The sequence below is a fragment of the Platalea leucorodia genome (assembly GCF_965183815.1).
Source record: "Platalea leucorodia genome assembly, chromosome: 2".
Taxonomy (NCBI): domain Eukaryota; kingdom Metazoa; phylum Chordata; class Aves; order Pelecaniformes; family Threskiornithidae; genus Platalea; species Platalea leucorodia.
This window is the reverse complement of record NC_138824.1, coordinates 70,544,996-70,563,089: the sequence shown is the minus strand read 5'-3', so window position 1 is coordinate 70,563,089 and position 18,094 is coordinate 70,544,996. Positions and strand designations below refer to the sequence as shown.

At 47.1% G+C, this 18,094-nt stretch overlaps 3 protein-coding genes across 5 annotated transcripts in view; 2 read left to right on the top strand and 1 right to left on the bottom strand.

Moving 5' to 3' along the window:
- The window catches only part of NPAS2 (neuronal PAS domain protein 2), a 54,211-nt gene extending 48,495 nt beyond the window's left edge, over positions 1-5,716 (top strand). Inside the window, exons 17-20 of the mRNA XM_082334404.1 lie at positions 1,074-1,255; positions 1,783-1,875; positions 3,497-3,683; positions 4,879-5,716. Of these exons, the coding sequence (XP_082190530.1) occupies positions 1,074-1,255; positions 1,783-1,875; positions 3,497-3,683; positions 4,879-5,058 (642 nt within the window). The 3' untranslated portion in view covers positions 5,059-5,716. The remainder of the gene's footprint in view (positions 1-1,073; positions 1,256-1,782; positions 1,876-3,496; positions 3,684-4,878) is intronic.
- Positions 5,717-8,696: 2,980 nt separating this feature from the next.
- RPL31 (ribosomal protein L31) lies at positions 8,697-14,381 on the top strand. 2 transcript variants are annotated; one of them, XM_082305022.1, is made up of 5 exons: positions 8,697-8,767; positions 9,464-9,580; positions 11,207-11,332; positions 13,448-13,560; positions 14,246-14,381. In XM_082305022.1, the coding sequence occupies exons 2-5, from the start codon at positions 9,474-9,476 to the stop codon at positions 14,275-14,277; spliced, it is 378 nt and encodes a 125-aa protein (XP_082161148.1). In that variant the 5' UTR covers positions 8,697-8,767; positions 9,464-9,473; the 3' UTR covers positions 14,278-14,381. The 2 variants fall into 2 exon arrangements, with proteins under 2 accessions (XP_082161148.1, XP_082161149.1); XM_082305023.1 differs by lacking the exon at positions 8,697-8,767 and adding an exon at positions 9,046-9,323.
- A 614-nt stretch (positions 14,382-14,995) lies between these two features.
- Positions 14,996-18,094, bottom strand: part of TBC1D8 (TBC1 domain family member 8) — a gene marked incomplete at its 5' end in the record, with an annotated part of 51,174 nt that continues 48,075 nt past the window's right edge. For both annotated transcript variants that reach the window (XM_082304895.1, XM_082304896.1), the window contains 3 exons: positions 14,996-15,879; positions 17,201-17,301; positions 17,448-17,537. In XM_082304895.1, coding sequence (XP_082161021.1) covers positions 15,418-15,879; positions 17,201-17,301; positions 17,448-17,537 — 653 coding nt within the window. In that variant the 3' untranslated portion in view covers positions 14,996-15,417. The remainder of the gene's footprint in view (positions 15,880-17,200; positions 17,302-17,447; positions 17,538-18,094) is intronic.

Here is an 18,094-nt window from a genome sequence, read left to right as displayed (position 1 = left end):
CAAGCAAGTGAAATCATGTCAGTCCTGTAAGGGTGCCTTTGCCTTTCCTTCCCTGTTCTCCTGTGTAAGGGCAGCCTATATAAAAGGCCTCCCTACAGCATTTACTTTACCTTAAATCCCCTTTTTAAGACCTCAGCGAGGAGGGTTACTTGAGCAGCGCTTTCAGCTTGAAAACTGAGCAGGGGTGGGGCATGCAAAAGGTGTGGGTGACTTACTGTTCTTCAGCTGATCCTGAAAGAAACCTGACCAACCACACTGGAAACCAGCAGTGGTGGTGTCAGCAGGGCGACCTCTCCAAACGAGCGTTACCCCCGCTCGCTGCCCGTCGGACGCCACCAACGCCGGGCAGGCAGCCTGCCGTGGTGGCACGCAGGTGGGACACGCTCAGATTTGTGCCAGGCCCCCAGGCTGTGAGCCTCGCGGGTTCCTGCACGGGGAAATAAAGCGCAGCCTCAGTTAGTAGTAACTGAGATCTGCGAGAGCTAGTAGGTTGGGCCCGGGGTTTTTTGTCTTATTGCTGGTTTCTCAGCATTTCCAGCTCTTGCTCTTCCACCCACCTGTTGTACCTCCCTTCACAGAAAACTTAGCTCCTATTTCTGCTACCCGAGTGTGCGGCAAACATAGCCGCATCCTTAATAAACAAAAATAAATAAATAAAATAGTATTATAGTATTATTAATAGATTATAAATAGGAAAAAAACACCTTTTTTTTTTTTTTCTTTAATAAGGTTTATTCCCGTCATTGGGCTTTTACAGCAGCGCTAACCACCCCCAACTTTGCTCGCCTCTTGGCGGCTGCCGTGTGCCTCCCCAGCCGCGCGGCCCGAGGCGGCTCTGCGGCCCCAGCGCCCCGGCCCCCGGGTTTTGCAGGCGGGCGGCGGGCGGCGGCGGGCGGCGGGCGGCGGCGGGGGGCCCTCGCTCCCTGTGCCCCGGCAGCGGCCGGGCGGGCGCGCCGCCGGGCATGAAGGGCGATGGCGCCCCCGCCGCGCTGTGACGGTCCGTGCCTCCGGGCTCCCTCCGGGCCGCGGCCCGGGCCGTGACGGAGCTCCGCTCTCTCCCCGCTCTCTTCCAGGGCCCGAAGGCGCCGAGGAGCGCGGAGCTGGCGCCGGGCGGCGGCCGCCCCCCCCGCGGCGCGCCCCCGCCCTTCCCCGCAGCCCCCGCCGGCGGCGGCACCGCGGCGCCCCCTGCCGCCCTGCCGCGGGGCGGCACCCCCGGCCCGCCCGCCCCCGCCTGCAGCCACGACCAGCAGCTCAGGTACGGACCCGCACGGCCCGGCCCGGCCCGGCCCGGGGGCGACGCGGAGCCAGGCCTGCCCGCCCCCCGGGCCTCGGCCTCAGCCCCAGCCGCCGCGCACGACGACCCCAGCAGCGCTCGGTTTGGACTCGGCGTGCGGCGCCCCGGCCGCCGCGCCTCCCCCGGCCTCCCGGGCGCGGGGGCTGGGACGGCCCCGCTTTCCCTTCGCTGCCTCGGGCGCCCGCGGGTGGGCAGGGAGGAGGGCCGGGACCCCGGCACCCAGGCGGGCAGGCGAACCGAACAAGTGGCGTCCCGCTAGGCAGGCAGCTCCCGCAGAGGCCATCCGTTCCCAGCAGCAGCAGCAGCAGCAGCAGCAGCAAAACGCGGGTCGCTCCCTGGAAGCCCAGCGCCCAGCCGGGCACCCGCTCTGCTAACGCTCAGCCCCGCGCCGCGCCCGCGAAAGCCTCCCGGTTCTGTCTCCGAAATGCGGGGTTTTGTGCGGTCCTTCCCTTACAGCCGTGTCACTTTTTCTTTCTTCCACGCGCCAGGCTGCTGCTCAGCCAGCCGATCCAGCCCATGATGCCCGGGTCCTGTAACGCAAGACACCCTCCAGACCTCAGCATGGCGGGATCCCAGGCTAAGTACGTGGCTTGGCACAGACCAGACATCAAAGTTGCTGCTTTTGAGGGGGAACGGCCTTCCTTAGTAAGGCGACGAAGTAGTTCTAAGTATCGGGGACGCATGACTGTGCTGAGCCTGCCTGCCAGCCCCAGGGTCGGCCTTGCCCTGCCGGCGCCCGCCGGGACACACGGCGTGCCAGGGGCCTTGTCACAAGCCAAGGCTGCGGGAATCTCCCTCCCTCGCGTGGCGCTTGCTTGGCTGCTGGAGATTCTGACCCACCGAGGTGAATGTCGCAGAGAAGGCCAGCGCTGGCCCGGTTGAAATGACCAGCGCCAAGAAAGCCCCTGCTCTCCGGGCAGCGAGAGGCTGGCGTAGCGCCCCTGGAGCTGTGCCTCGCCTGCACCAGCACCGCTGAAAGAACCAACAGGCCCCCGCGCCCGAGCGCTCTCGGGAAAGCTGCTGAACAAACCACCTCAGTTGTTTGTCTCCTCAAAACTTGGATGAAGGGAGCAGAAAACGTCCGTCAGAATATGCCTTTTTTTTTTCTTAGCTGTTTTTTGTCACTGTACTTAATTGCAAACTGCTAAAATAATAGGCAACTGTTTGCACATCATTACTTTAAAAGTAATTCTGTATGTTACCTCAGGAATGTAGGTATTCAGTACTTTTTTTTTTTTATACATCACTACTGCTGTTTAAGATTATTTTGAGTTAAATTTGTCAACTTTAAATATACAGCAGTTCACATCTGCTTTTAAACAAATAAAAGAGGCCTGATTTGCAAAGATATCCCAAAGATAATCTCCCAGTTCACGCAGACGTCCTGACTCGCGGGACCCTTTCTGAGGAGCTCACATCCTGGTACAAGTACCCAAACCGTAGCATTTCTGACTAACCCCTAATGTTGAACAGCTGTTGAGCGAACACACGCCACACTATGATCTCATCACCCATTACAGGATAAACAGAATTAGGCTGGGCTGGCAATAGCTCCATTGTGGTTTTGCCCACAGCCTTCCACAAAACGACACATAAGTCTTGCTTTGCAAAAGCAGACTGGCAAGAGGAGCCGAGTATTTTGTTTCTGTCCCATCCCTCGCTCCGGAGGACTTCTAGAGGCTTCTGTTCCTGCAGTGTGGCTCACAGCTGACCATACTTGGCAATATGTATATGAGCAGCTTAAGAAGTAATCAACCCTCGCCATCTCTCTGCAAGAGATTACCACCCCACAGGCAGTCGCGGGGGAGCGCAGGCAGCAGACGGGGAGGAGTACTTGCTTCTCTCTCGCTGCAGTTCAGAGCTCGGCATGTTAATACAGAATCAAAGGCCATTTGGTTTAATGAGCCTGGGATGTGAATGCTGTGGCTGAAGAGAAGACATGCATAAACCAGAATCTTTAATGAATCTAAAATGTGGTCTGGATTTTGAGGCGAGATGCATTCTGCCCTCCAAGTCCAGCTCATGCACAGAGTAAGGGGAAACAGTGCTACCAACGGTGCCGTCGCTCATATTAGCAGGTCCCGTGCACTGGAATCCTTTATTAGGAATTGTTTATGAAGACTAGGGACTTCCATCCCTATCCTAAGAAGACCTTTGCTTCCAACAGTTTGTTCTTGATTGTTTTGCGTCTTTCTTCCACAGGTATTCTCAAACCCAACAAATGTTTCAAAGTTTGGAAGTGCAGACTTCCAGCAGCAGCTCTCCAATCGTACTGATGGGACAGGCAGTGTTAAACCAAGGGTTCGCCACTACGCCTCCTTCCCAGCCATCCTCTCTGCCACCTATGCAACTCCAGCACCAACAGCATCAGCAACAACGCTACCTGCAGGTAGGGTAGGACAAAGGGGACGATGTGTAAGATGTACGCCCAGAGTAATAAGGCGAACGGGCTGTGCAGACGGGGCCCCGGGTTTCAGCGGGAGCCTGATCGTGGCAGAAATGGCCATTTTAGAGATGCTGAGATGTGCAAGACACTGATACAGTGTCGTGTACCCTTCCAGTATAGCAAGGGAGCAGTGAGAACAGTCAGAATATTTAAAAGGAAATTACTAATTCTGTACATTGGAAACATAATCAGATTATCCGGGATATATTTAAAGTGTATTTCTAGACAGAGAAAATTGCTGCCTTAGGATTTATTCTGTACTCTTTATTCGGTATAAAATTTGCTTAGTTTACAAGTCAAAAGATGATTTTTAATTACCAGCATCGACATAAAATGAGATCTGGATCAGATATCTGGATCCCTTCAGTAAATTAACATATTTTCTCAACTCCACAAGGCAAAGAAGATAAACTGGAGCACACTGCCTGGAAGAGCCAGGTGATTTGAAGATGTAAAAACACTTATTTTTTTGACCTAATTCAACACATTCCCCCATAAAGGGGAAGGGGGGAAATGAGGTGTCTCTGTATTAACTCAAAAGGAGCTGAACTGAGTCTATAAAACCTCATCGCGTATCCACTGGCATCACTGAAAGAGTATCATCAACCTCAAATGATTAAACTCTTGTTATTGAAATGAAATCCTTTTCATAGCTGAGAATTAATGAAAAAAACTATGGCAGATACCATTCCCAATAAAAGCATCTGCAAAATTCACATCGACCTCACCACGGCAAGGTCACACCCTACTGTAAACTCACAAAAAGGAAGGGCTAGAAGGGACAGCATGAGGTATACTAGGATCCCCTGTTTCATTTCTGTTTCATTTCTATCCTCCATCTGTGTCATTTCTGACACGCTCACCTACCCTGTTCCTAAACAGGCTTTTTCAGGATAACCTGCAAATCCTTGGCAGTGCATTCCTATTAGAAAACCTTTCTCAATGCCTAACTGTCATGTTCTTTGTTGCAGTTTATGTCCATTCCTTCTAGTGTTAGATAAGCTAACCCCATGCCAAACAGCCCCAGAAATAAAAGCCAGCAAACTAGCAGTATTTTTAAGCACCCTGTACATTGAGGACAAAGAGCTTTAATTTGTGAAAGAATCGAACGCCACAATGAATTTTATTTTATCTGTAGGTGCAAACACCAAGTTCTTTGCACAATGAGCAACCCGATTCTTTGCTCCTGCCATCTTACTCGCCACAGCAAGGAAACATGGGGTATCAGACACAGCAGCAGCAGCAGCAGCAGCAACTAACATCAAGAAGAAGCAATAGCTTATCAGAACCATCAAATTTACCACAGCCACTGCGATAGAGTCCCACCAGCACAATCAATGCACGATTAGCTTTAACCAATGGGCAGACGGGGCAGAAGAGAATGACTTTGTACTTACTGTTTTGGCTTTTGCACAAGCATTTCTTTCAAAGCTGTATGACAGAAGTACGCCACAGAGTGCAGACTGCCACAGACAGCGCATTTACGGCATGCTGGATTCAGTTTGCGCTGTCTTGTGAGCACAGCATGTTCTGACAGAGCAAAATCAAAAGGAACACTATCCTGTGCAGCCTCCATCGTCAACGGGTGCACAGGAGGAGGCGTTCAGTCTCGGCGTGTCACTCTGAAAGCTATCTGGCAATTCCAAAAGACTGTCGACAGGCTCATGAGGTACTTGGCCTTCACTGTTTCAGTTCTTCTTTTGTGTATGAAAAGCACTGCGTCAAAGGTCTATTGAGGAGAGAACAAGAGATTATTTTTATTATGATTATTGTTATTATTTTGCACAACTGCACAGAGGACAAAACCTAGGCACTTTCTGTAAAGAGAAGTTTGTTTCCTTATTCTTGCGGCCAAATTAGCACATCCAATGGAGGAGAAAGCCCAGTCATTGGTGAAGATGGTCTACAGCTCATAACCCTTGATTTAGAATCTGAAAAGTATTATGCAGCTTACCCTAACTGTTCTTCATTACTAAAAAAACAAACAAAAAAAACCCCACAACCCACACTGGACTGTTTTCAATATGAATTGTGACTGCAAAGGAGAACTCAAATTGTAAGCACAATCATGCAACTCTCCAATAGTACAACACGGATCCTTCTTCAACGTAAATAACTCGCCCACTGCAAGTCTCTGCGAAATATGCACTGTGTTTTGGCCCACTGACTCGGGATGCTGCAGACTATTACATATCTCTTTCATTATAACATTTAGGATTGAATTTTCCTTTGGGGGGAAAAAAAGAAATGCACTTTTCGCTTTTTTTGTATGTTTTCTGTTGATATGTTTCTAAGAAAGATTTTATGTAATTATTAAATAAAAAGTAGTGTATTGTACAGCTGTTGTAATAATGACCTATTTCTATATAAAATAAAATTATATGGAATTATGTGGAAATTATTTTGTATATGAAATATCAACTCATTTCACAAGTATAAAGATCGTGCTTGTGCTTTTTTGTGAGTGGATATTTTGTAATAAACTAATGAATTAGAAATGTTTTTGTGAAGGGAACTACTGTTTCATGCTATATACAACTCAAACTATTATTTTTTTCCATTTAATGATGGACAGTTGTCTTTATTTGTAGAATAAAATAAAATAGCCAAAAGGCTTTATTGCAGGACTTGCACACATTTTCCTGTGGCTGTTCAACTATGTGATTCACTTGAGATTGTTAATATTAGCCGTAGCCTGGCAAGGTGTTTGGGTGTTTGGCACGCAGTTAGCAAAAACAAGTATTATCCTATGGGATCTTCGTCATGGCATAAATGAGAACGATAGCTCAGGAAGTTACCTTAGTTGCTAGCCAAGACAGCTCGTTTTAAGCTCCTTTAAAACTTTAAAGACCTCAGGCAGCTCTGTACTTCTGACCAACCAGTTTTAGATTAGGACAAAATTAGGACAAAACAGATGGTTTAAAGAATGGTTTGACCCAGCACATACCAGGGCTTTGACCCATGTCCAGCTTCAGTGTTTTGCGACATCGCTGTCCTGAGCTTTGCGATACATCTCTGCCGGAATCGCTACCATGCCCACACTGTAGACAGCCTAGTTTCCACTTTGGCATCCTTGTGCAGACTCTTTTTCGCGTTAAATTCAAATTGGCTACAGGATGCAGCAGCCGAGGTACCGGTCTGTTTTCCCTCTCCAGAAGCAGCAATCTCCAACACAGAACAAGGTAAATAACTGAGCATAGTAATGTTCGCATTCACCATGGCCAGACTGAAAGGGGATGGCCCTCATGACAGCTTGCAGCCGCCCAAGCCAGCATTAGCTTTGAGTGCAGACCACGCTGCCCTTCCCGCCCTTTACTACCAAGGATCACGTCACCAGAGCCTGCATGTTGAGCTCTGGTTTCTACGCCATTGAGGACCAATGGAAATAATTGGGCTGGGAGATGGAAAGGCTAAAAGCAAACTTTCAGAAAAATAAAAAAGGTTTATTTGTCCTGAGTTCTGAAAAACCTTCTAAAAAACCTCCTAAAAAAAGCTAAAAATCTCCTGGAGGGAACCCACCGGCAAAATGACCCTGCTGCTTCCACAGCAAAACTGGCCGGTAGGACTGATTGGTGCATGGGTATTTCAGTCCACACAATCCCTGTTTTACTTCATTGAAGGAAGATGAGGGAATCAAGTACCTGGTCTCTAAAAAGCGTTTGGAGATCAGATCTGGTCTCTAAGAAAGTGGTTTTACTGCTAACTTTAGGTACAAGTCTGAGTTAGCTTGCTCATCTCTTTAAACTCTTGCATTCAGTGAAGCAAGAGTGACCCCACCAGATGAAGATGAAAGAGCTAAACCCTAAGGTGCTCTCACTTGATGTCTGAAGGAACCTCTCTCTTTCCATTAACTATAGACAAACCTCAGCGAAGGCCAGTCAGCTAAGTTAGAGGCTAACTTCATAAATGCCACCCACTCCTGTAAGGGCTTATTCTGGGAAAGGGGAGGGGAAATTTGTCTGTTTGTAGGCCAAAAAGTTAATGCAGGAAAGAGGTAATGAAGGAACATGAGCACCTCAGAGGAAATACCTGTGGGAGCAGGACTTGATGGATCTCGGCTACTATGATGGAAGTCACAGGAAGAGAAAACTCCTTTAAGAATTTGTTTTACTCTCAGGGATAGTTACAACACACCCACACCTCTCCCGATTGCCAGTGGGTATGTCCAAACCAAGCTCAGCCTCGGAGCGCACACTTATCTTTCCAAAACCAGCAGTACTCCAAGTTGCTAACAGGGAAACGCTGTGACTAGGGTGGGGTTGCCTTCCAATAACTGGCTTATTATATTGTTTGGAAAGATACAGAGCACTTGCAAGAACAGATTTGTGTCAATACCTAGTTGTTCACGCTCCGTCTCATTTCTCCCCCATACACTCGTTCTGGTTTGGGATTACTGCACTCGCTCCCTGTTGCCAGTCCTCTGCATCGAGCTGGGCTGTTGTGCCAGTTCATTACGGCCGAGATCTGCCATGTCCCAGCACAAACCCCTCAGCCTGGGTCCTTGTTCTGGGCCGGCGGCCAGAGGGGGCGGCCGCTGCAGCCGGCTGCCCCGCGGCAGGAACGTCGCTCGTGCCTCAGGAAGGAGAGCTGCGGGTCCCAACGCGGCACCCCGCTGGCCAGGGGGGCGGCCGCCCCCGAGCCCAGCTCCCCTCGCAACGGCAGGCTCCCGAGGCGGGGGCGGCCGGGCCGCCGCCGGAGGGGCGGCCGCTCCCTCGCCCCGCCTGCGAACGCCGCCAGAGGCGACTCGGCCTGGAGGCGAGGCCCTAACCCGAGGCGGGGGCCGCTCCCGAGGCGGTCAGCACCGCCCCGTCCCCCCGCCAGGCGCAAGCGGCCGCGGGGCCCCGCTCCGCGGTACCGACAGACGGACAGCGGACCAACGGATACGCCCGCAGCTCGCGCGCATGCGCGCCGCCGCCTGCCTGAGCCTGCGGTTGGCGCCGGCGCAGTCGCCCCCGCCGCGCGCCCCGGAAGGGCTCCTCGCTCCCAGCGTCCCGCGCGCGCTCCTTTCCGGCCTGTGCCCGGGCAGGGTGAGTGGCCGCCGGGGGGGCGGCCTGCCGAATCCGCCGCCATCCGCCGGGCAGGCTCCGCCGCGGGGCGCGTTCTTGGCCTGGCCCGGCGCGGGGAGCGGCCCGGCGCGGGGGGCAGCGGGTGGTTCCTCCCGGCGGGTCCGTGTTCGGCGGGGCTGGGGCCTATCGCCCTGCTCCCCCAGGCCTGCGCCGAGCCGGGCAGCGCGCGGGCCTGGGGAGGCCTGCGGGGCACCTGGGAGGGGTCACGGCCCGTGCTGGGCCTTGGCGAGGGAGGGGGAAGCCGCAGGCCGCCATCAGTCCCTGGAAGGAGCCTCTCTGGCACCGTCGTCTCCTTTCGGGAGGGGCCGAGCTGCCCTCCTGGGTCGCCGTGAAGAAGGAAGGGGCTTGGACATGGAGAGGCAGGGCGGGGTGGTTTTAAGGGTGCTTGGGGCTGGCCAGGAGCCCGGTCGTCTTGGGAGGTGACCGAAGAGTCTCCGATGTGTTTCACAGTCCTGTCATGGAGACGAGAGTAAAGCATTTCTGGTGCTGAAACGTTGCTGCTTAAAATCTACAACTGGTGCGACCCCGGGGATGAGTGAATCTTAAATAAGTTTCTGAGTGTGGGAGTTGTTTGGCTCCTGGGAGGAGGGAAGGGAACAGGGGACGAGCCTGAGGGAAGTGGGGCCTGCGTTTGATGCCTGCACGGGTGCTTTTCAGCGTTGCTCAAATGGCTCCTGCAAAGAAAGGTGGCGAGAAGAAGAAGGGACGCTCTGCCATCAACGAGGTGGTAACTAGGGAATATACCATCAACATTCACAAGCGGATCCATGGCGTGTAAGTTCTTGGTTTTTATCAGTGAAATTGGCCTTAGGTAAAGTGGGGTTTGGAAATGGGTTCGATAGGTTTTGAACAGCAGAGAACGACAGTCCTTAGCGGCGCCAATGCTAATGCGTGACATTTTAGTCCCTTGTGCTGTTGTTCTGTCCTGAGGAAGCAGCTCTGTACCTGTGCAGACTTATACTTGCAGGTGGTTTTCAGGAACAAGCTCGTTTATTTTTTTTGTGACTATTCCTGGACGTAATTTGAGGTTAGAGCTATTTGTCGCTGTGCACAGGTCATCATCCTTTCCCAAGTGAAATTTAAAATTTAGCCCACTATAGTAAGTTTTAGAAATTAAATATTGTGATCAAATGATTGGTTCTGTGCTTATCACTGAATTGTGTGAGGTGTAAATTGATGTATGATTTGACTTAAACAATATTAGTTGTGTGTAGTTGAGAGTCACTTATTACCTGACAAAATGCTGAACCCCATACAACCATGTAGTAGCAAAATGCTTGAGAGGACTTGTTGAGAAACTGCGTCACCCTTTGATTCTCTCTGTGTGTGTATGGCTGCAGTCACGTGGAAGAAAACTGTAACCAAATTGAAACAATTGGTGAAATTGCTGAAGTTAACTTTGAATAGGAGAGAAATGAAGCAGTGGACTATGACAAAAATGTGGGTGAGGATGGGAGGCAGTGGTACCTTTAAATGGTAATAAGATGTTCTGGCCTTGCCTGCTGATGGTTTATGGCAATTCAGTCTGTTCTAAATGATGACAATCACACTGTCCTCTTTTCTTTTGGGCTTATCCTCTTTGGTCTTCAGGCATGAAGTACTAGGGGGGAAAATACTTATTGTATAATGCTTGTCTCGCTTGTAATCACTCACCCACCCCTGATTTCTAGCACTAAATATCAACAGTAGTGTGCAAGTAATACTAAATATAACCCACTGTGGGACCTTAGACCCTGCTGACACTATAGTCGCATGTCACGGTGTGAGTATAATACCTACAGCAAAGCAGTCGCGGTGCAGCTGTAACTTTCAGTGTAAATGCCCAGTCATGCAGAATCTGTCCGTAATAGGGATGAGACAAGCTGTACTTGTGAAAAACAGTTCTGATGGTGGTCCGGTCATGATGACATGAAGAAAGTAACCATCAAACACTGTTTAGCAGAAGCTGTTGCTCAAGAATAGCATAAGTTTTGTTCTGCTGCTGTTTATTTCAATACTGAACAGTTGTGTCAAGTTTGTATTACCGTTGTTGCACTGCATTTTTCATAGGCCTTTTATTTAGAATATCTGTGAAAGCTCTGATCTCTTCAGTAATACTGCAAAAAGTTTTCATGTCAACATGTTACAAGTAAGACTTAAGATCCAGGAGATCTTGCAGTTGCAAAATTTAACTGAAATTATTCGACATAACCATATGTGGTTTCTATTAGGCATAGACATTCAGGTTAGCAGCTACCTGCCAGAGTAGAGGTCTGGTCATACTATGATGCAGCTATTGAACTACTGTTGAACACAATTCTTCCAATTGTACGTTTAGAGGTCAGTGGTTGAGTGCTGCAACAAGTGTCCAATGCTGACAGTTTCCTGAAGTTAAAGAAATTGCACCTGTGTTTGTCCTAGGGGCTTCAAGAAACGAGCACCGCGTGCTCTCAAGGAAATCCGTAAATTTGCGATGAAGGAAATGGGTACTCCTGATGTTCGCATTGACACCAGATTGAACAAAGCAGTCTGGGCTAAAGGAATAAGGTAGGTTTCTGCAACTTCCCTTATTGGGGAGGAAGAACCTTGTAACTCTGTATGTAGAGGTGCAGGACTTGAAAGGCGTAGAAAAATGTGTATCCTTCTGCAGTAGTTGCATTTTCTTTGCAAATGCTTCGTTTCTTACAGTGTGCCTGCCAAGCTAATCTTTCTCACCTCTGCGTTCTGGTCAGCTCCCTCAGGGTACTTGTAGCAAAGCTTCAGTAAACTCTGGAATTGAAAGAACTTTTTTCTGCCTCTAGTTAAAGAATAAAGCAAAGGAAAGAAGGAATGCAGGTGTGGGGCAGGGAGGGGGTGGGGATTGGGGTATGGTAATACTGTAGTACCCCAATCCCTATTGTAGCAGACAGTTTTTAGGCTTTTTAGTGGTACTTACAGTCCCAGGCTAAGTACCTGGGATTTGTGTCATGTGTCTGAACAGGATTAGGTTTCGAAACAGACTGAATTGATAAATGCTACACAAAGAAATAATGAGGTGTGTTTTAAATAGGGCCATTAATCTTGTCTTGAAAGTACAAGTAGTTTGGGGGCCAAAAAAATACCGCTTCTGTTAAATCGCTGCTACAGAGGCAGCTGATTTGGCGTTTGACATGTGTGAAGATGGTCAAAAGGGTGGGAACACTGGGACCTCTTAAACCATAATAAAAGGTTAACTGGTAGGGATTAATACTGTGAGTGATGCACTGGATGTGCATGAACCCTTGTTTTAAACCTTGTCTTCTAGGAATTAGATTCCTGAGTCTAGCCTGTGACATGTTTACAATCCTTTACCTGCAGTTGTGTGTTCAGGCCAATTCTTCCTTCAAAAACGGAGTGGGAAGATGGGACTAAGTTCCTGGGTCTTCTGGGCAGGGGTTCTCTCTCCTTCCCGGTGAGCTGATCCAGTTCATATGCAGTGAGGAAGTAGCAATTGAGCCAGGTGACAGCGTTACTTCAGAGCTTAGTAGCGAGGCTCCTAACCAGGACTTCCTTAGATTAACTTGTAGAAGTGCATTCTGTGGAGCAGGGAGTCATCACATCTGTCTTTCCAGCACGAGTTCAACTGCAGTTCTCGCTAGTTAGAACAGATAATGTACGTCAAGAAAAATATCTTCCTCTGGAAGGATCAGGCTAAAATCACCATGTCAGCTAGTGGGATAGTCAGTGATCTAAGTAAAGTAGTGAAAAATGCTTTTGATTTGTTTCAAGAAGGGAGTAAATCAAAGCAAGTTCCTGTGTCTTAATTATTGCATCCATCTGATTTTGTAAGTCTGCTCTGAGAACGTACAGCAAGGAGGAAGTTCCTTCTTGTATTCTATAGAGCAAAGTACTCTGAGCAGGAGTTTCCCAAAATCCTGAGTTCTTTTGAGGTGGGAGGTTACTTTAAAAATGGCGTGGACAAATAATTTTGTGCCTTCCCTCAGCAGCGTATTTTGGGCAGTATTAGGGGGGGACAGCAAGCTGTGACTTGCCTATTACAGACAAAATCATGTGAGCGATTTAGTTGTGGTTCCATGGGCTTCGTGAGGAAGAAATATCAGATCAATTGTGTGCCCATAAACAGGATCTTGGTTCAGGTCTAATGCTCGCTAGAATTTCCACATGACTTCTGGCAAACAGACTGGGCAGTACTCCCGACTCTCGACAGGGGCCTCAGGCTTTCAGAACAGATTGTTGGGGTTTTTTTTCCTCACTATTTTCTGTTCAAGTAAGAAACGCTTGTTCGTAACAGCTGCTTGCTGATCATGTTCACGCTGTGCTTCATGATCTTTTTCATAGCATATTTCCTGGACCAGTAGTGGAATGATGGTGTGCTTCTGACTTTATGCTCCCGCTGGGTTACGGATTCATCTTATTCAAGGCTCAGTTAAATCTTACCTGCTCACTTTAACAAAACAAAATGCTCCTCTAAGGCAAACAGTATAATCTCTAAGGTACAGGATTTCGCTCGTTATGATGCTGAGATAGAAACAGAATTGACTCATCATGTCTTTGCACAAATAGGCAAAGCTTAAGAATTTGGGGTGGGGGTAGTAACCATGGAGCAGAGAACTTTTCTTCTCTAGGAATTAACAGGTTTCGGTACATATTTTATTGAAAATTAATCCATTGTCTTCATTTTAGGAATGTTCCTTACCGTATCCGTGTGCGTTTGTCCCGAAAGCGCAATGAGGATGAAGATTCACCAAACAAGCTGTACACACTGGTTACCTATGTACCAGTCACAACATTCAAAGGTACGGTTGCATGCCATCTGTCTTCCTCCGTGCCGTGTTCTGCTGAACAAGTAGCAAAGTAGGACAGCTCCTCCCGCAGTGCAAAATTCTGATGAAAAGCATGCTGAAGGGGTCAAACTGCTGGCTTAAACTAGCTCTGCTGTAGAGAACAGGGCTGCTAGCTTGCCTGATCAGCATTAAAAAGCAAATACAGAATTTAGTGAAATAATCCTGTACATTTTGAGAGAATAAAAAACACTGGCCATAGTTGTTTACAGTAGTTTAAGGTTTGTGTTTGCCTATATAAAGTACGTCAGAAGCTCAAGCGGGTTGAGCCTTTTCTGCTTGTCATCTGAGAAATATCTTATTTGCAGAATTGATTTAACATGAGGTTTTTGTTGTAACATTTGGTTATATAAATATATATATAACCAAGTAAATATATATAATATTAGTAGTATTATATTTATTATTATAATATTAAATATATATTATATATAAAGTATGTTTTTATATATGTAAACATTTGGTTATATAATTATATATATAGCAAACTGTACTTGCCTATCTAGCTTGCTCTTCCAGAAGTAGATCAGCAAACTACTTTGAAACTGTAGGTGCGCTTTCTTGAGCATATTCATATATTGCGTATACATAAAGGGGATTGTCCTAGTAGCAGGTGGTGATACAATTTCTTGTTTTGCAGGTCTACAGACAGTCAATGTGGATGAAAATTAAACTGATTTTCATTACAATAAAAGGATAAAAAGAAAGTTTACTCCTAAATTGTTTTTTTTTATTGTCCAGTCTCTTCAAGCTCTCATCCGCGAAGCGCTGAGTTGAACAGGTGACAAACTCTTAAAGTATCTTGCTTTCTTTGGGTTTGTACATAATGGTGTGATTTTCTTAATTAAAGATACTGTAGACTTCTGTTGGATGTGGATGGAATAAGGAGAAGATGTGAATGTTCCTATGTGGGTGGCAAAGCCCTAGTGTTCTCGTTTTGTTCCTGTGGGAATAAAGAGCCACTACACAGGTATTTTAAGTTAAGGCCAAGTTTGTTTTAAAAACTGAAACAACCTCCCATCAAAAAAAACCCCAACTCCTAAAACGGTTAGATCAGTACTTCATATATGTAATCTCTTGTGGATAACGTAAACTGCCCGTATTTGGTCCCCTGCTGGTCCCCGAGGCAGAATCAGTAGGCTCCTCCCGAGCAAGTCTGTGCACTACACTGAGACATGGGGTTCTGACCAGTGAATTAACTGTCAGCGTGCCAGCTCAGGGAATTTGTTTAATGAAGTAGGGACTAAAGGCACTTACACCTTCCATAAATCAATAAATACTGTCAGTGCAAGTCTAGTACAAAAAGGGTTTATTGAAAAGTGCATGTTTTCACAGACCAACATCAGAAGCACAGTCCATGTACACTTAACATTTCAGCAAGACATACAAACTGGAATACAATCAAATATATTAAAATAGTTTCAATTACCAGCATTGAAACAGTTTTCAGTATTAGTGCAAAAAAGGCAACCCAAACAAACTGCGGACAGTAGCTGAGAAGTGTTTTCCCCTGTTTAAAAAAAAAAACAACAAACAAAAAGGACAACTGGAGCCAGCGTCTGCTCTCCCTGTGCGGAAGAGGGCTTCAGTGTCTTCACGCTGTAGACAGATGTTTCCTTTTACATTCAAAACAAGAACATAATTAATAAATCAAAGGCACAAAACAAACCTACACACCCTTTAGCTTTTAAAGCTCTTAAACTGAAAACCACAGACCAACAAATTTTTTATCAGAAGTCCACTGCTAACTGAAAGCCTTTTACAATATGTGCTTTGGCATAATTTCAGTGCATTTTGTTTTTGACAGATTTATTACTGCTGTGTGTTTAGTTTTGTATGTTCACCCCGTGACTGGCAGCTCACTCCATTTGTTTTGAGACTATATTGATTTAGCTTTGCATTCTCAAGTTTTGGCTTCAGTTCTAAGGGTTTTTCAAAGAAGTTAACTAGCGACTGTTCCGTCAAGAGTGATGCTAGAATATGTTCAAAAGAGACGGTCCAGTCCCCTTCAGTCACGGGTGAAGGCTGAGAGTCTTTGTGAGGGGTCTTCACAGTGTCAGTAAAAACAGCATCCTGGTCTGGCGCGGAGGCCTCGGGCTGCAAGTCCTCGGTGAGCTCGTCCGACCCGCTCCCCAGGCTGATGCTTCTTTGTCCTACTTCTCCAATCTGAAGTAACAGCGTGGTCACAGTGGCAATGGCTTGATACAAATCATTCTCCTCTGGATCCTCGTGAAACATGCTGTACAAGGTTTTGCAGAACTGAATGAATTCCCGCTGTAAAGGATGAAAAACCAAAATCAAGCCACTGAAGAGCCATGCTATGGGTAACTAGGAGTCAGGTGAGGGCACGGTACTGCAAAGGAAAGCAGAATGCTGTCTACAGACTTGATCATTTATAACTTCTGCGGGCATTTTTAAAAAATGTTAGCCAAGGGATTTCAGCCGCCGCTGGTGCTAAGAACCCTTGGTGCTGCAAATCAAAAAGGGAACAGCAGAAAAGCATTTTGCTGCCTTAAAGGAGATCAGGCCCTCCCAGATGACCAAAGGGCAAGTGAGATACAACGCAAGGGATACAATCCGTTACTGGTGGAAAACTGGTGGCTGTTACACAGGACGAACTGCAACCAAAGTAGCCATCCACAGGCTTACCAGCAGCTTCCCTTCTGCCATTTCTCTCCATCTTTCCCCACTCTTTTTCTTCTAATAATAAGATCTTAACATCTTCCCTGCCCAGCCCCTTTCTCTCCTTCCTTCCTTCGCTCACCCATCACAGATGATTATCAGGACGTTTCCATGTCCTGTTATGAAATGTGTGAGCCCTCAAGCTTCACACAGTCATAGGATGGGTAATTCAGGGTGGAAGGGACCTCAGAAGTTCCATCAAGTGATGCCTTTATGAGAGATTATGTGGCCCTGCTGAGCTGAAAGGTCAGGTACATGCCAACAATTTAAAACTTCAGCAACGCCAGCACAGAAGGGATTCTGGGTGTAGCCCCATCTGTCTTTGTGTGTCCATACCTTTGTTTTGCTAATACGGGACCCTTTTCCCTCACTAGATCTCCTCATCCCAACAACATACGCAAAGCTCTGCTGGCACTAGGGAGGAGATGGTGAGACGATGAGAGCCTTCAGCTATCTTAATGCAGTTCTAGTCAGCGTTCGGCTATGATGGGGCAAGTCCCAGTCGGTGATGGACTAGGGATTTTTACCGGTTTGGTGGAGAGGAGGTCAGGGAAGACAGAACAGCAATATGCATTCTCAGGAATTCTCCAGGCTTGGCAGGAGGGCTTTTTCCAGCCTGAAGGAGCCTGTTTTCCAGCCTGTTACGCTGCAGGTGAGGGTAAGTCAGTCTGAAATTCTTACTATTCACCAAGCAGTCCGAAGCGAGGGAGCTGCTAGAAAGGCGGCTGAGAGTTTTTAAACATGATGCCCGCTCCCTGGATCAGAGTAGCCCAGTCCTTGGTATCTAAAGGAGTGAATCTAGGCTCAGGCTTACGTTACACTTCAGAAAGAGCCAAACTGTTGTGTTGAGTAATTTCATTTTTGAGTACCCTCCACTTCTTTAAAAACAGACTATAGCCCCTAGTATACGTACCTGGCTCATTTTTGGCAATTCTTTTTCAGTTTTAGTATCCTTTTCTTTGGCTAAATCCTTCAGCATCTGCTTCAACTGCTTTTGGTAATCTACTGCATCACCTTTTTTTGGAGCAGACGCAAAAAGGAGAATTAGTTTTCAAGTCACCGGAGTAAATTGGCATTTCACAATAAAACCCAGAGTGGAGATCATTAATGGAGTTGGTTATCTCATATGCACACACATTAGAGAACCATTTTGGACATACCATTTGCTTTTCCAATGACTAGTGGTCTTGAAGTTGACAGCAAAGGATTCTTTAATGGTGACTGGCTGTCTCGTTCATTTTCTGTGAGAGCTAGCCAAAGAAAGTGAAAAATGTAATGATTAATCTTCCCAGTGCTGCATAATGGTTATTTATGGTTTTAAAATTTAGGTATTTGAAGAAAGCAAAATAATTGGGCAAAGATGTTTTTAAACAGTACTTCATTAAATCATACTGTAAAATTATGTTAATGTAAGTAAGACTGGTGCTGCAGTGAGAGAGTTGGAAGTTTGCCAAGAACGGCACATTTAATTAAAAACTTTGCACAGAGAAACTACCACAGAATTTTGTCACCTAATCAGAACTGGATCAAGATGTGATAAGGAGATTCCTACTGTACACGGAGCACCAGCCATCCAGAAATGTTATTCCAGTTCAATGTTTTGTCTAGAAGGAACCGTATCATTGGCTGCAAAAGATCTCTGAATGCAGCAGATGTGAGCCTTGACATTGTAGATCTATAAATTTCACCCAGAAAGGTTTTGACTGGAGTAAATTTTAAAATGCGGGGAGCATAACTACAAATGCAAATCCTATATGCTGAAGGAAGCAAGACAGGGTTCTTCATTAAGCAGCCTTTTCCCAAAAGC

Bases quoted from the DNA above. Each gene is read 5' to 3' on its own strand.
- RPL31 (XM_082305022.1), top strand. From the start codon at position 9,474: ATGGCTCCTGCAAAGAAAGGTGGCGAGAAGAAGAAGGGACGCTCTGCC. The intron at 11,333-13,447 runs GTAGGTTTCTGC...TCTTCATTTTAG, and splicing joins GTCTGGGCTAAAGGAATAAG to GAATGTTCCTTACCGTATCC. The intron at 13,561-14,245 runs GTACGGTTGCAT...CTTGTTTTGCAG, and splicing joins ACCAGTCACAACATTCAAAG to GTCTACAGACAGTCAATGTG.